General features: G+C 34.9%; 1 protein-coding gene across 1 annotated transcript; it reads right to left on the bottom strand.

Annotated features, from left to right (window-relative positions):
- Positions 1 to 14: 14 nt before the first annotated feature.
- Positions 15 to 16,834, bottom strand: pls1 (plastin 1 (I isoform)). The gene is made up of 17 exons (XM_058756166.1): positions 16,702 to 16,834; positions 15,683 to 15,790; positions 15,267 to 15,427; positions 15,038 to 15,167; positions 14,519 to 14,651; positions 14,318 to 14,399; positions 12,127 to 12,292; positions 11,823 to 11,965; positions 10,891 to 10,986; positions 8,085 to 8,277; positions 6,114 to 6,192; positions 4,877 to 4,991; positions 4,398 to 4,531; positions 1,887 to 2,010; positions 1,649 to 1,773; positions 1,407 to 1,533; positions 15 to 1,156 (listed from the first exon to the last, which is right to left on the bottom strand). The coding sequence occupies exons 2-17, from the start codon at positions 15,750 to 15,752 to the stop codon at positions 1,136 to 1,138; spliced, it is 1,899 nt and encodes a 632-aa protein (XP_058612149.1). The 5' UTR covers positions 15,753 to 15,790; positions 16,702 to 16,834; the 3' UTR covers positions 15 to 1,135.
- Positions 16,835 to 17,567: the final 733 nt, after the last annotated feature.

The raw sequence follows: 17,567 nt of genomic DNA, 5'->3' as shown, positions 1-17,567 counted from the left end.
CTTAAGCACCACCACCAGTCCTAAGTTCAGTCAACATGACAAAAATGCATTCATACATGGTTATTCTAATTACTAAAGTTCTATCATACAATGCTAAATTATTATAATATCATATTATAATGCTTGACTGACTGATGCTAAGTGTCAGATACTTTAAAAAAACTGTGCCATTTTTCAAACATAAGATATATATAGGCCTATATATATATATGTATACACACACACACACTGTATATGATATAAAATAGTATGTCAGATAATTAATATTAGTCTGGTGAGTAAACTAGCCAATGGTACAAAATTTACTAGCCAATGGCAATTCTATTGCCAAGGTGCCCATAGAGGGTTGATAATATTTACAATAATATATTGAATTTGATAGGTGTCTCTCACATTGTCCCACAGTAACATTAAAATAGTGTAGATTAGTGTACAATGTATTATAATAATAATTTATTCTATTTAGTGTCCATTTCCTTCATTTAACATATTTAATATTGGGGGCATCCAAGTTATTTGACATATTTGATTTTTTTTTTTTTTAAAGTAACGCAATAGTTACTTTCCCTGGTAATTAGTTACTTTTATAATGATGTAACTGAGTTACTTACTCAGTTACTATTTGTGAGAAGTAACTAGTAACTATAACTAATTACTTTTTTAAAATAACGTGCCCAACACTGATCAAGACATTTTAAACTTGAAACCATTGCTTCCGGCTACATATAGGATCTCAATTTCTAATATTGCTTTCTTCAGTAAAAAATATATCTTGTCTGAATTGGGAGAGAAATATGCACAGATCTGTTTACGAGCAAAAACAGTTACATAAATCTGTCAGTGGATTTTGATGTGAGAGGACAAGAGGAGATGGACTTTGTCACTTTTTCACAGCATTATTAAGGATTATGGACATGCATTTTGGCCAGAAGTGACAGATTAAAGTTAAAAACATCTTAATAATGGATTTGTTTCTTACAAACATGCAGCGTTTCACTTCACAAGACATTAATGGAGTCGTGTGGATTACTTGTAGATTGTTGTGGTGTTTTCATCAGCTGTTTGGACTCTCATTCTGATGGCACCCATTCACTGCAGAGGATCCATTGGTGAGCAAGTGATGTGATGCACTTTTTCATTTTTGGGTGAACTGTTCCTTTAAGAAATATCATCAACTTTTAATAATCTACATGTAGCATATTAGCAAGGAGAAATGAAATGGTTAGTGAAATGTAATTAATAGGAGGTCAGTTAATCAAAGATGAGATATTCATAAAGAAATATTTAAAAAAACAAATGCATGAAAGTATTGGTCAATGAAGCAGAAGGGAAGTCAGAAGAAGAAAAAGTGCAAAGTGAGGGTTGTGCTTTCTGACAGCGTCCTTCAAGAAAGGTCAGCCATTTACTTTCTTCAAGCTTCTTCCCATAAGGCATGCAAACACCGTCATCACCATCTTGGGGTTGACCTCCACAAGGTCATCAGGCAGGGCGTACACCCTGACTCCGATTTTTCGCGCCACTGAGATTGCATATCTGCGAGTGGGAAGCAGAGATACGGATAAGGTTGCTGGTGGCGAGACAACAGGCAATTTGGTGTCAGATGTGTATCAGGGTAATTTATGAGGAGCCGTGCATGGGGCGAACTTACTTTGCATTGTTTAGCTTGTCCTCTGGCGTCAGCTCTCCGGTCTTCACCATCTCGTATTTGATGGCTTTGGGCATGATGGTGTCGATCAGATCAATCACTGGCAGGCTGGTACTGATTGATTTATCCTGAAATCATACATTACATAGAAGGTTTAAGTGAAAAAAACCAACAACAAAAAAAAAACATTTAAACTTAGGCATGTTTGATATTGAATTCATTGATAGTGAATGGGATTCACCTTGAAGCTGTTAATATACGAGTCTTTCTGGCCTTGTTTCAAAGTGTTGTTCACCCAGTCGATAATAACTTGGTCACTGACTTTTTCCCCATCACCGATGTCAGACAGAACCTTCAGTGTGTACCTGCAGGAGTTATTCATTGTAATGAACAGACAAAATGATTAATATGTCACAAATATTCAACAAAAATAGATGTGACCATAACATGATGACCATTCCCATATGGCAAATAATATATACTGTATATATATATATATATATGAAAGTTGTCCTAAGACAAGAACACATTTTGTTTTTAGGTTTTAGGACAATCTTGATGAAAGGTTTTGATCCACTTCAAATATTGACTACTATACAGTATCTCACAAAGTGAATACACTCCTCACATTTTTGTAAATATTTTATTATATCTTTTCATGTGACAACGCTGAAGAAATGACACTTTGCTACAATGTAAAGTAGTGAGTGTACAGCTTGTATAACAGTGTAAATTTGCTGTGCCCTCAAAATAACTCAACACACAGCCATTAATGTCTAAACCGCTGACCACAAAAGTGAGTACACCCCTAAGTGAAAATGTCCAAATTGGGCCCAATTAGCCATTTTCTCTCCCCGGTGTCATGTGACTCGTTAGTGTTACAAGGTCTCAGGTGTGAATGGGGAGCAGGTGTGTTAAATTTGGTGTTATTGCTCTCACTCTCTCATACTGGTCACTGGAAGTTCAACATGGCACCTCATGGCAAAGAACTCTCTGAGGATCTGAAAAAAAGAATTGTTGCTCTACATAAAGATGGTGTAGGCTATAAGAAGATTGCCAAGACCCTGAAACTGAGCTGCAGCACGGTGGCCAAGACCATACAGCGGTTTAACAGGACAGGTTCCACTCAGAACAGGACTCGCCATGGTCGACCAAAGAAGTTGAGTGCACGTGCTCAGCGTCATATCCAGAGGTTGTGTTTGGGAAATAGATGTATGAGTGCTGCCAGCATTGCTGCAGAGGGTGAAGGGGTGGGGGGTCAGCCTGTCAGTGCTCAGACCATACGCCGCACACTGCATCAAATTGGTCTGCATGGCTGTCGTCCCAGAAGGAAGCCTGTTCTAAAGATGATGCACAAGTAAGCCTGCAAACAGTTTGCTGAAGACAAGCAGACTAAGGACATGGATTACTGGAACCATGTCCTGTGGTCTGATGAGACCAAGATAAACTTATTTGGTTCAGATGGTGTCAAGCGTGTGTGGTGGCAACCAGGTGAGGAGTGCAAAGACAAGCGGTGGGAGTGTCATGGTCTGGGGCTGCATGAGTGCTGCCGGCACTGGGGAGCTACAGTTCATTGAGGGAACCATGAATGACAACATGTACTGTGACATACTGAAGCAGAGCATGATCCCCTCCCTTCTATTCCAACATGATAATGACCCCAAACACACCTCCAAGACGACCACTGCCTTGCTAAAGAAACTGAGGGTAAAGGTGATGGACTGGCCAAGCATGTCTCCAGACCTAAACCCTATTGAGCATCTGTGGGGCATCCTCAAACGGAAGGTGGAGGAGCGCAAGGTCTCTAACATCCACCAGCTCCATGGAGGAGTGGAAGAGGACTCCAGTGGCAGCCTGTGAAGCTCTGGTGAACTCCATGCCCAAGAGGGTTAAGGCAGTGCTGGAAAATAATGGTGGCCACACAAAATATTGACACTTTGGGCCCAATTTGGACATTTTCACTTAGGGGTGTACTTGCACTTTTGTGGCCAGCGGTTTAGACATTAATGGCTGTGTGTTGAGTTATTTTGAGGGGACAGCAAATTTACACTGTTATACAAGCTGTACACTCACTACTTTACACTGAAGAAAATTGTCATTTCTTCAGTGTTGTCACATGAAAAGATATAATAAAATACTTACAAAAATGTGAGGGGTGTACTCACTTCTGTGAGATACTGTGTGTGTGTGTGTGTGTGTATATATATATATGTATATATATTCAGATACAGTTTATATGTATAGTTTTTTATATAAGTTAATACTTTTATTCAGCAGGGGTACATTAAATTGACCAAAAGTAACAGTAAAGACATTTACAAAATAAAATATTACAAAAGAAATTTAATAACAAATAAATGTTGTTCTTTCTATTCATCAAAGAGTCCTGGGAAAAAATGTATTGCTGCTTCAATAAAAATATTAAGCAGCACAACTTATTGCCATATGGGTCAAGTTGTAATTCTTCAACCTAATCCTAACTATTTAATGAGTTTGCAATTTTAAATTAATTATACAAAAAAGTTATTATCAAAAAATAAAATAATATAATATATACCTGCATGCAGTATATATATAATAAGAATAAAGGTCTACCCCTAAAAGAAACACTCGGTGGGGAGTAAGCAGGTAGAAAAAAAATGTATTAGATTAATACAAATTCATATGAATTTTCCATAAATTTGGCAAAATGTAAAATAGTTACAAATTGCCATGAGATTGTGTTGAAACCTATACTGTAAAAATAAAGTACCTCCTCATTAGCTGCCAGACCAATGCAAGGGTGTGCATGGAGCTTCCTTCATTGATATTCTCACCACCGATTCCTACTAAGGAAAACTTTGCTTCCTTTTTGCCCAGTGTGACCGCATAATTACAATTCTCAAGCTACAAAACAAACATATGTCAACCAAATTAACATGACATGTATAATTCAACCCTAACAACTGCAGGTCTCCATACATAAATAGCATTTTTGATGAATAAAGCGTGCATTTTAAATTCTAAATGCAGCTAGCCAGTACCCTGAGGCAGCTGTGGAAATCATTTCAGCAGGGACACAAATTCAACGTTACAATACAGCCGTATTTAATTTGCTGTCAGAAACAAACATATTTTTGACTGATTATTAATGTGATGTAAAAAAACAAAACAAATCTGACTGGAATGTGAGCCAGTTGTTTATCTCATTCAGTAGCTTTTTTAACTCAAATATAAAACTTCAATACAAACCTTCTTCATGTTGGACCCCAGTATTGGATAGGGAGGTTTATTGACTCTAGTCCAGTTAACAGGAACCTGGATTCTCTCATACAGCTGAAGAATGATGAGACCATCGTGCAGATCACTGGAGAAGAAGATGAATGTCGATGAATGATGAACTTCACTCTTTTGGTTATAATGTTTCTATGTTGTGCTCAAGTAAAAGTTTCTTCATAACACCATGTTATATCTGCCTGTTATATCATTCACCAGATGAAAACTGTATGTATCATCACTTAATAGTTTGAAAAAGTAAGTGATATAAAGTAATAAAGTAACCTTTATTGTGATAAACACTATGATTATTCATATCTATAGCACAAATGGTACGTTACAATATTGTTACAGCCTAAAAAAGTTTCAGCTACTCCTTTTCATCTATCTATTTATATAACAATAACTCCTGTTTAATCTACTGCTACACTGCTAGAATAAAATAAAAGTAGGGTGTAAAGTACTGTGGGAATTTGAAGGAATTTTCCATATTTTTTTTAACAGGTGTTTTACTGGAATTTGGAATGTTACACTTGCATTTGATTGTACTTTAGAGTTAATGGAAATGTCCATAAAATGAATGGATAATCTCCCGGGAATGAACTGATAGTTATTTTACAGATTTATTTCCTACAGTACTACCAAAGAAAAAAAGAAAAAAGAAAAAGAAAGAAAGGTCAGCTAAATTAAGTAATATAAATCTAAATGTATGCACAAGTTACAGTATATGCCCAAATTTAATACTTTTTAATTCAATTTAAATTAAATGAAAAGTTTAAGCATTAGCAATAATGATGCTTGCCTTAAAAAGAACTACTAATAACACATGTAAAGGCAATGTTCTGTATATAACACCATAGTATACTATTATTTCAATACTTTAGTTAAATTTCAAGTTATATGAACTGTTTTCCACATTAAAAAAAACAAACCATATAAATACATATTTTTTGTTAAATATATTTTGCCTTTTCTATCACCATCTCACAACCTCCCTGCCCTGCTCATCATCATTCAGTTATGAATAAAATAAAATAAAATGTAATAAAATAAAATAAAATAAAAGTCTTATATATTGTGATTTTATTTTATTTTCTTCCCCCTATTGGTTTATATTGTTTTTAGCTTTTGATTCCAGGGCCAAGATTAGTCCTTATGTTTCAGCTGTAGAAAACTATGGCTTACTGTAAGCTAAAACAAACGGCTGTGTTACCTGTACAGGTGATTGACATGTGGAGTCACTCCCAGAGAATTCATCCAGTTTCTGAATGTCCTGTCCTCTCGCGTTTCCCCTGTAGTCAAAGACATAACAACAGTGTTACATCTGGTATTCATTTGGAAGATTATATGTACTTTATATGCATTTATTTATTTTTAATATGTTGACTATTTTAATTGGATGTCCGTGTTTATACCGTACTCACATAAGTACAAACTGTCCACCCTCTCATAAAATTAAACTGGCTGTTTTTGCTGCTGTAGGCTACCTTTATGATTTCTATATATAGACTTGACAGATTAACATTGATATATAAATGTGGGTAGTAATGATTGTGGTTTATAACAATAACAATTTCTTAAGCTTTTTTTCTTTCTTTCTTCAGTTGTTTTCATAAATGTTCTAAGTGAACTTGGGAGGAAGCTAAATCTAAAAAAGCTACAGCGAAAATCCTGTTTCTCATGATATACTCCTGGTAAATACGTTTTTTAATAAGGCACTTTAAATCTGAATAATAACGTGATTACATGATAATAGTCTGTTGCATAATTCCGAGCTAAATATTCTCTTAGTTTGCACAATAGACCTTTGTCATAATTAACAATAAAGCCAGGCTGCAGACTGAATAAACTGTGTTATGAATGGAGCCAAGGGCATGTTGGTAAAATAATCATTTATCTCTCTTTGCACTGTGAATGGAAGAAAAAAGGCAGTTAAGCGGGTTCTGGCAAATCTACTCATGTGTAGGCTTGATGACATAGACTACTGTATTTAAGGAGACAGAATGAAGAAGAAAAAGGAACAATCAGATCAAGAGGACAGAAGAGAGATAAACAGAAAGTGAGATGAACCCAATCACCCCCAATTACTGAAGGGTCACATGTGACCCTCTAACACACATGTGCAGTACAGCCACAGCACGCCCCCTGCTGCTCACTCAGAGCACTGCACATGTTCAACTCGCCAATAACAGGCAATGTCTACAGAACCTGCAAGAAAATCTTGATAAGATCAGTCAAGTAATTATGTATTCATGAAATGTAACCTGTAACTGAATATCTTGAAACCTTATCTATTACCTCACTTTAAGTCACTTTACATTTGAATGTTTCCTATTTGTTATCAGGTTTTATGAATTAAACTTGGGTTGTAAAGAGGAACTACGACTTCTTTGACTTCTTCATCTTATTTAACTTTGACAACTTCTTATTCGACTTCTTCAGCTTCTTTGACTTAACCATATTATCTTAATAATAATAATAATAATAGTTTTCTGCACAGAGGTAATTTTATAAGAAAAGCAGATGCTCAAAAATATCATATGAAACAATCTACTAACTAACTATTATTATTATCATCATCATCAAGCTTTGTGTCAGAAACAACAACAACAACAACAATAATAATAATAATAACAACAACAATAGTTTTCTGCACAGAGATAATTTTATAAGGAAAACAGATGCTCAAAAATATCACAGGAAACAATCTACTACCAAGTAATTTCTATTATTATTATATCCAGCTTTGTGTTAGAAATAATAATAATAATACTAATAATAATAACAACTATTATTATTATTATTATCAATTTAAATTCTGTCTGATAATTTGTGTTAGAAAGAAGAAGAAGAATATGTTGGTGGTGATGATAATACAGGTGGATGAATTGTAAAATAAAGATTAAAATACGATGGACTTCTTTTGTATGTTGTTATGAATGTATTATAAATGCTTTCAAGGATGTAGTTGTTTGAGTATGTTTCTTGTTTTGATCATAGGAAATATCTGCTTGATAATTCAGACAGGATGTGAGCTCAGATGTAGAGCAAAGATAACGCAGAATCATTCATCACAGGCAGTCAACAAGCTCTCTGAAACGCTAGAGAGCCCCAGACTGCAAACAGAACACCTTTCTTGCATCACATGTGTGGCACATTCACATATAAAAATAAAACAACTCACCCTCAATTGTATAATCAATGCCATTACTGGGGGGTTGGTTCAAGGCCGGGTACATATTGAAAAGATTGGCTACAAAGGCCATGTTGAGCTTATGGTTTCCTGCCACCACATCCTTGGGCGTGACAAACTGTCTGCAATCCAGACGTTCTGCCTGCTTCAGCATCAGCTCTGCTCGCCTTTCATCATCACGCTCCTAAAACAGACAGTTATTAAACCTAAAGAACCAGAGATCTGAAGCACTGCTCTAAAGCAGGTGATTATCTAAAAGACATCTGCTACTACGTGATTAATGGATGTTCTGTAGCACAATAATAGGACAATATGAGGGTGTAATATTACAAACAATACACTTTACTCCCACATTCAGTATTCTGAGTCACTTTCTTTGGCCTGAAAAATAGACTGTGTTTGCGTGATTTTTTTCCAAACAGTATAAACATTGTTTTGCACACAAATTGAGATACTAGATATTACACATTTTTAAATCTTTTTTTTTAATTATATATAAAATATTACTGAATGTTTAGGTTTTTTTTTTTTTTTTTTTTTTTTTTTGTCTATATAGTTTTTTTCCCCCATTTATATATTTTTTTTTGTTTAATTAAAATGTCAGTGTTAGTTTTAGTTATTTTGGTATTAGTTCAACTAAATGAATATGAGAAATGTTTGGCAACTAGTAGAAAAAAAAAGAATAAATTAATAAAAAAATCTAAACAATGTATTTTTTTTAAGTAAAAAAAACCTTTTCTTTATGGTTTTAGTCTTAGTTAATTAAAATAACCAAACAACTTTCTTTTCAAAGGTTTAAATCATGCAAGTCATGCAAGTACAAAAGTAATAAGACACATTTGTAAACTCAAATTACAGTTTGCATTGTCTGATGAAAATTTAAGTGGTTCTTGCTTACACAAAACCTGTTGTGGCTGTTATGTGCTTTCAGGGTACTCTAGGTGATTGTTAGGCCATTGAATTATTTTTAAAAAATTATACTTTCACCAGTTTTAGAGTATAATTCAATAAGTCATTTGGGGTGTCAATAGTACGCAGCCCCGCACATGACATGCAAGACAAAAATGATAAATCGTACGCACGATTTTCTAAAACGTGCACACGATTACTATTTCATTCCCTCGATTTATAAATCGTGTGCACGTAAATCGAGGGAACGACATAGTAAATCGTGCACACGATTTAGCCTACTATTTTTTTCCTGCATGTCATGTGCGGGGCTCCGTACAATAGTAATGAGAATCACCATTGAGAATAACTGATAAAGAAGTAAAACATTCAAATGTATTATGATGAGAATTACTGTAGTATTAATGTGGTTAACTGTCATGAAAATAATTCCACATTTTTATTTTATAAGTTTTACAAAATAAAATTTCACATTTTTTATATTTTTATTTATCTTTTTTTTTTTTTTTTTTTTAAGTAAATTGAGATATATGTTCTTCATATTTTGGCATATCATTCATGTCTGTAGCCATAACAATGCATGATAAGTTAATTACATAGGCTTAAGGGTATCGAAATATAGGGTAACACTTTATTTTAAGGTGTCCTTATCACACATGCTACATGTACTTACCATTATAATAACAATTAATTATGCATAATTACAGGCAAATAACCCTAATCCAAAACCTAATCCTAACCCTAACCAAATAGTAAGTGCATGTAGTTAATTAATATTACTCAGTACTTAAATTAAATGTATAATTACACTGTAACAAGGACAGCTTAAAATAAAGTGTAACCAAAAATAGTAATGGTGAATTTTGCCCCACAAATTGTTATATTCTACCCAGAATTCGCCTGACCTTAAATATCTCAATCATTTAAAACGACAGACAACAAAACTGCTGAGTGTGTTTATGATAAACAAAAGATGATCATGTGGTGATATGGATGCTATAGTTTGTGTTAGCTATATAGCTAAAGCAGGTCTGAAAGGTAATAAAGATAAAGGAAATGCATTTCTATCAAGACCACTATCGCCAAAGATGACTGGCGATTTAGGATTGGTGGTATGGTTCTGTTCTGGGCAAACACTAGCATGGATGAGAGCAGGGAGAGCAGCAATAACCCGCTAGAGTAAACAGAACAGAACCAACATTAATGAGCAGATATCATTAATATTCTAAGTGACAATTTAATGTAACAACATAATTGAGGATAATAAGTCTAACTCAACGAGGAATACTGAATGCCAAGTCCTGACTTGGTTGAGAGGAGGAGCTGGGGATGGAGAAGGCTAATTGGCTCCTGAGCAAAGTGATAAGCTGCTGAATAATACCGAATGGACCTTATATAAGGAAGTAGTGATAGACATCATATTCCTTTAGGTAGACATGGATCAGCTGAGAATCACTAACTTGACATGTAGTGAAATGTGCAGTGAAATGTTACCTGGACAAGGTCTATGTTGTATTCTGAGGTGTCAAAATCAAAAAGGGTTTTGAAAAAAAAATAGTATCAGTGCAATAGTAATAGTGAATTTTTCATCACAAATATTTATAATCTAAAGGCAAATAAACCTGCCCAATTCCGATTTACAAAAACAAACCCAACATTCATAACCGCTTTCCCTTCTTAAGGTCCTTGACTTGTTGTTTTTTGTTATAATATTTCCCTTTGTTTTAGCAGCAATCAGTGTTGGGTATCAAAATTCGGCCTATTTCTTATCTGCACTACATCGTATCATTAAGTGCTGGAGCAAACGCTGACACAGGAAACAAATCAGCATGTTGACTTCCTCAGTAAAAAGGTAAAGGCCGCTGACCAAACATTCAGAATGACTTACATTGAAACCAGACATGTCAATGTCAATCCTCATCTCGTCATCCCCGTCTCCTTTAGGCGAGATCTGATTAAGCAGGTGGAAATATGCCCTGGAGTCCTGAGAGCAGAAAAAGGCTCTGTTTAGTTACATAAGTCAATCTTAACTGACATGCAAACGACAGCTCAAAGGATTTGATGTCAAACCAGATCAAAGACTGGGCTTTTATACTGCCGATAGGCTTTCATATCTAGGCCTGTGATTAATTTACTCAGCATATAACCTATATGGTTTATACTTTAAATAAATATTTCAAAAAACATCTCAACAAGCATGTACATATATATTTCTTAAATCTAAATATATTTATGTTGTCCATAATTTAAAAAAAAAATACATTTTGCATTTACACTAAATGTATTTTTCTTAACCCCTGAAGTGCATTTTGTAATATATTTTTGCATCTGAAGGTTTACACGAAATGTGTTTTAAATTTTGAAAATATATGACCTTCATCTATGCTATTTGTAATTTATATATTTAGGATATTCACTACCGTTCAACAGTTTGGGGTCTCTTCTGCTCACCAAGGGTGCATTTTTGAGCAAAAATACAGTAAAAAAAAAAAAGAAAGAAAGAAAATTATATATATATATATATATATACACACACATATATGAAGAGCTCATTTGCAAAAACAAATAATTCCATTTTTAACAATTCTCAGAAATCATGTTTTTTCATTGTGCATTCAAATTAATCTCAATGAAACTGCAGTTGGGTTATTTTGACTGTTTTTGCAAATAAACTCTTCATATATATATATATATATATATATATTTTTTTTTTTTTTGTGTGTGTGTGTGCTTTAGTCCAAAGCCTAGTTCTAATGGAGTGATGCAAATTTTCAGTAGCAACTGATAACGATGACTTCTGTGATGAAGTTTATAAACTACCTTAATATCGTCACTGAAGTTTCTGATTGGTTCCCAGCCAGCAGCTTTGAGGTGATAGTTGACCCATCGTAGCAAAAGGTCCTCGGGGGACATAGACATCAGGTGGTCCAGGTCCTCTGACTCATCCAGCAAAGCAATTAGAGCTACAGAGGCATAAATACACAGACACGTGTTACTCAAACCTCTTAAGAGGCGTAAATCTCGTGTACATGCATGCTTTTATTTATTTATGGCAGCAGTCAGCACCAGTACAGCATCATGATTATAAAAAACTCAATTTAGGCTATTACAGCAGAGTAATGACCTTCATTGCGTGAGATTTCAATGTCAGCAAAGAGGCCGATTTTTATGATTTGCCAGAGGAGGCCAAGCACGAGGTGAGGAGTTCCTGCTTTCATGTCCTGGGCGTCGATGTTGACCACCGTGCAGCCAATAGCCGACGCAGAGTTGAGAGCCAACACCAAATTCTCCTGTAAAAAACAATAGATAGAACTATTTGTTGTCAAAATATAATGCAAACATCTTTTATTCAAAAGATTCTGAAGGCCCATTCACACTATAATATTGTTAATAATCGTTCTAATTCTGTGAGAATACTAACAGTAACAAAACAAATAAACAGTATTGTTAGAGTCACTTTCAGAACTTCTTTTTTTCTTTTCTTTTTTTTTTTTTTTTACAGTTAATTAACACCGACAGCCAATCAGAATCCACCTGACTTTAAAAAGCTAGAGCATTAAAACGACAGTTGACTAAACTGCAGGACACGCTTATAATAAACAGAACATTATTGTGTGATGTTATGGATGCTATATATAGATAGTGTTATCTATATAGCTGTCATTTTCAGTGTGAGCAGGTCTTAAAGATGTTAAACATACAGAAAGTGCATTAGGATGAATCTCACAAAATTTGTCAAGAACGTGTTAGGTTATATTTCACCCAAAAATCATTTAAAAAAGTTATGCGATATATTTAAATACTTTTTATTTCAAAATGTGTACAGGATAAGAAAATTATATATATAGCGATATCTATATAGTTATCATGCTTAGTGCTTAAATAAACGGCGTTACTAACGGCGTTATTTTTTTCAGTAACAAGTAATCAAACGAATTACTGTTTCCCCCGTTACAACGCCGTTACCGTTACTGACAATAAAATGCGGCGTTACTATAATTTATTATAATATTACTATAATTTTATTTTTCAGTTCATCTGAATGGATGCGCAGTGTAGCCTACCTGTATTTGACGTACCGTAAACTCTAGTGTGAAGGCGCATATCTCTCCGTCGCTTTGTCTAAGATTTCTATCATACAATGCTAAATTATCATAATATCATATTATAATGCTTGACTGACTGATGCTAAGTGTCAGATACTTTAAAAAAACTGTGCCATTTTACAAACATAAGATATATATAGGCCTATACACACACACACACACACACACACACACACACACACACACTGTATATGATATAAAATAGTATATCAGATAATTAATATTAGTCTGGCGAGTAAACTAGCCAATGGTACAAAATTTACTAGCCAATGGCAATTCTATTGCCAAGGTGCCCATAGAGGGTTGATAATATTTACAATAATATATTGAATTTGATAGGTGTCTCTCACATTGTCCCACAGTAACATTAAAATAGTGTAGATTAGTGTACAATGTATTATAATAATAATTTATTCTATTTAGTGTCCATTTCCTTCATTTAACATATTTAATATTGGGGGCATCCAAGTTATTTGACATATTTGAATTTTTTTTTTTAAAGTAACGCAATAGTTACTTTCCCTGGTAATTAGTTACTTTTATAATGATGTAACTGAGTTACTTAGTTACTATTTGTGAGAAGTAACTAGTAACTATAACTAATTACTTTTTTAAAGTAACGTGCCCAACACTGTGTATAAGTAAGTATTTGTTGTGGTCCATTTAATTTTTGTTGATTAATCACTGTTTAATGATTAATTCTGATTAATGAGAATTGAAAGTGCATTAATTGGTAATGCAAAACAAACAAACAAAAATGGTTCTTTACACATTTTGATATGTAATATTTTGTCTTTTTTTTTTTTTTTTTTTACTTTTTGGGGGTAAAATATGAACTAGATAAGTTTGTGTATGTGTGTGTGTGGTTCAGGTATACCTTATTGGGACAAAATGTCCATGCAAAGATGGCAATATCCAAAATTCTTGTCCTTATGGGGACATTTTTGGTCCCCATGAAGAAACAAGCTTATAAATCATATAGATTTTTTTTTTTTTTTTGAAAATATAAATGCAGAATGTTTCCTGTGAGGGGTAGGTTTAGGGGGAAGGGTTAGGGTAAAGGGATAGAAAATACAGTTTGTACAGTACAAAAATTATTACATCTACAGAATGTCCCCATAAAACATGCATGAAAATGTGTGTGTGTGTGTTCAAAGATTTACTTTTTGATGACACTGTTTGTTGGGTTTCTAAATTGAGAGCGCTTACAGTCATTGTGAATGGAGTGCATTTCTTCGTGTTGATGACCCGCTCGTCAATGGTGTCCGGCTGCGAGAGGTTGATCATTTTGCTGTAAAGAGACAGCCAAGATGTTGTTAGAACTCTTATTTATCAGTAACTGTGATGAATAATTAATGCCTCTGTGCATTTAACAGCATAACAAACATTACACAATTCGTCTTATATTACCACAGCAATATTCCATCTTTCACGGATTTGAATAAGCTGTCAGTCCCCGGGTCCATCGGGATCAGATGCTTGCAGTCAGGATCATCTGCCAAGGTCTTATTGATCCAGTTCACAAAGGCCACTTTTTCTTCATCTGAGAATGGATTCAAAAACAAAACCTAAGGGGTCAGGGGTCATTCACTGACAAATCCCATTTCAAATGCTTCAGATTTGGACTTTTTCTGAAGCAGTGCTCAAGTATAGCAGAAACTGCTCAAAGGCTATTTTTATGCATGTCCAAGTGAAACAGGATACTGAAATATGAAAATATGTAGAGCTGGACTTGATTTTATCCAGCAGGAATTCATTGGATGGTGAAAGTGGGGCAGAATGTAGGTGGGCAAAAATGAGGCGAAGCTGGTTATTTTGATGAATGAATACAAAGCGTTTCTTTATAATAACCAGAAACGTGCAGTAAGAACATAACTAAAGCACATTATTGTTTCATATTGACTTCCTAGAGGATATAAACGCCACCACCTGAGTAAGAATGCTGAGTTCCTTCACTTGAGATCTTAGATGTTCCTCCAAACGAACGAATCCCATCCCGCCTGGAGATGCACTTGCGGAAAGTTTCTCTCACCTCTTTGCTTCTCATCTCTTGGTATATCTGAAGAATTAATCGCGATCTCAGCTTTCAAATCAGATCAGGCACCAACCAGCTCACCAACATTTTAAGATAAGACAAAAAACTCATAGTCAGGCTTACCGCAACAAACTCTTCAAAACTGATCTTCTCGTCTTTGTTGGTGTCACCTGCCATAAACTTCTCCACAATCTCCCGTACCTTGTATCCTGGAATGTGAAAGCTGGCCTCTCGAAAGAGCTCTTGAAGTTCAAAATCGCTTACGTAGCCACTGTTATCAATATCTGCAATGAATGAACGACAGTTTGCAATGACAGTCATCCATTCTCGCAGCAAACGCTTGACATAATACTTCAGCATTCCATAAAACAATACATTATGTGTATAGAATCGCGTGAGCCAATGCTCAGCCATAAAAACAGACATTTATGTAATCGGTTATTGCAGTTTTGGTAATGTTTGACAAGCACCAAGTCAGATGATTCAAACACGTTCCGATGCACAGTTCACTAAATGAGATTCAGACAGAATTTACTAACCGATTTTGTTGAAAGCCTCTCTCAGGTCTTCCAGATCTTCTCTGGAGATCTGTGTCACTTCGCTCTCCATGCTGTTGTCCCTGCAGCAGTTCTCACCATGCAAAAGACCTGCCAGAAGTCCACACAGAGAGTTTGTGTGCTATATACCCTGTTTGCCCACAGCTGTATCTCTATGATATGCAAATCCATGGTGGACACAACACTTCATGAAATGCATTTACAGATGAGCGGTTGACGTGTGCTACCTTCCAAATGTGTGGGGTTTGTTGAGAGAAGTTTCTTATGCACACAAAACTTTATTTGTTTGATTGAAAATACAGTAAAAACAGAAATATTGTGAAATATTATTATAATTCAAAATAACTGTTTTCTATTTTAATATGCTTTAAAATGTCATTTATTCCTGTGATGCAAAGCTGAATTTTCAGCATCATTACGCCAGTCTTCAGTGTCACACAATCCTTCAGAAATCATTCTAATATACTGATTTGCTGCTCAAGAAACATTTGTTAATATTATCAGTTGAAAACAGTTGAGCTGATTAATATTTTGTGAAAACCAGGATTCTTTGTTGAATACAGTTCAGCAACTATTTTTTGAACTTTTTTATGTTCAATTTTAATCAAATAAATTAAATTATCAGCATTAAAAGTTTAGGTTTTATCATATTTAATCACCATTTGCCTTTACCTTGCTGGTGATAAGTTGAAAAAAAAAAAATGCATTTTTAAAAGTACTGTACAAATAATATGAGACCATGAAAGCTGCATGACACAAAACAAGAGAATTAGCGAAACGCTATTAAGTCACACCACAGGACATGTCAACATCCCAGCAGTATTTCATGCCAGATCCCCAGATACAAGTCTTCAATCATCAATCACAGAAATATGAGTGAATAAACAGCATACGGCAAAAATGAAAGCTAATGAACACAAAAACATCAGCATATTTCGATGCGATAAGACAGTAAATGAAATCAAAGCTTCACAAATGCTGCCATTATATGAAAACGATACCTTTCTCCTAAACGTCTCAAGACTGAACTTGAGATGAACCTGGAAAAGATGCTTATATTCCAATCGAGACCTTGACAGTGTCGCCTGTCCTCTCCCACAGCATATGTGGAGCTCGTGTGTTAGGTAAGGTAAGAGACCTTTGGCCCGTAATGTCTATTAAAGGCGATGGCCTCATACTGACACAGGTCTGGAGTTAACGTTTAACGCCCAACCGAACGCTGTGTCAGCTGAAGCTGTCATGACATTTGGTATTTGTACTTATTCTAGCTGTGACACGCGAGTACGGTACTTTATACCATGGCTCATTCACTTGACACTTGTCGATAACTTTGTGACCTAACAAAACGGCTTCACATTTCACTGGTTTTGTTAAAAGCTCATATAACTAGCTTGACGCTCACTACGTAATACTCACACACAAACACACCCTTAAACCTGGAAGGCTCCTTTGATTTATGGGATAAGAGCTATTTAATTGGTATATAACTAGAGTGACTAGATGCATGAACGAAGGTACAGGAGACACGCTCTATCTCCTGATCAGACCTTATCAGTTGACCTGATGATGGGAAGGAGGGAATCACCCATAAAACAGAAGAATGAGCTGGAAAGTAATATTCTACCACTTTAGTGTCGCTGTTGAACTCACTGGAGGTGGAACAAGAAACCTCAGCTGACAGATGTTTGACAGCAGACCTTCATGTTTTAAACATGACCCTAAACAATACAGCACTAGCACATGGTGCGATGTAAAGAAACCAAAATAAAACCTCATTTCATGATTGAACCATTACAAAAGTACACTACAAATAATTCAAGTGTAGATGAAAAAGGCTACAAAATATTGCATCTGTGCAAAAAAATAA

Source organism: Onychostoma macrolepis, chromosome 02 (assembly GCF_012432095.1).
Source record: "Onychostoma macrolepis isolate SWU-2019 chromosome 02, ASM1243209v1, whole genome shotgun sequence".
Taxonomy (NCBI): Eukaryota; Metazoa; Chordata; class Actinopteri; order Cypriniformes; family Cyprinidae; genus Onychostoma; species Onychostoma macrolepis.
The sequence above is the reverse complement of the archived record's forward strand: the minus strand, read 5'-3'. Positions and strand labels throughout refer to the sequence as shown.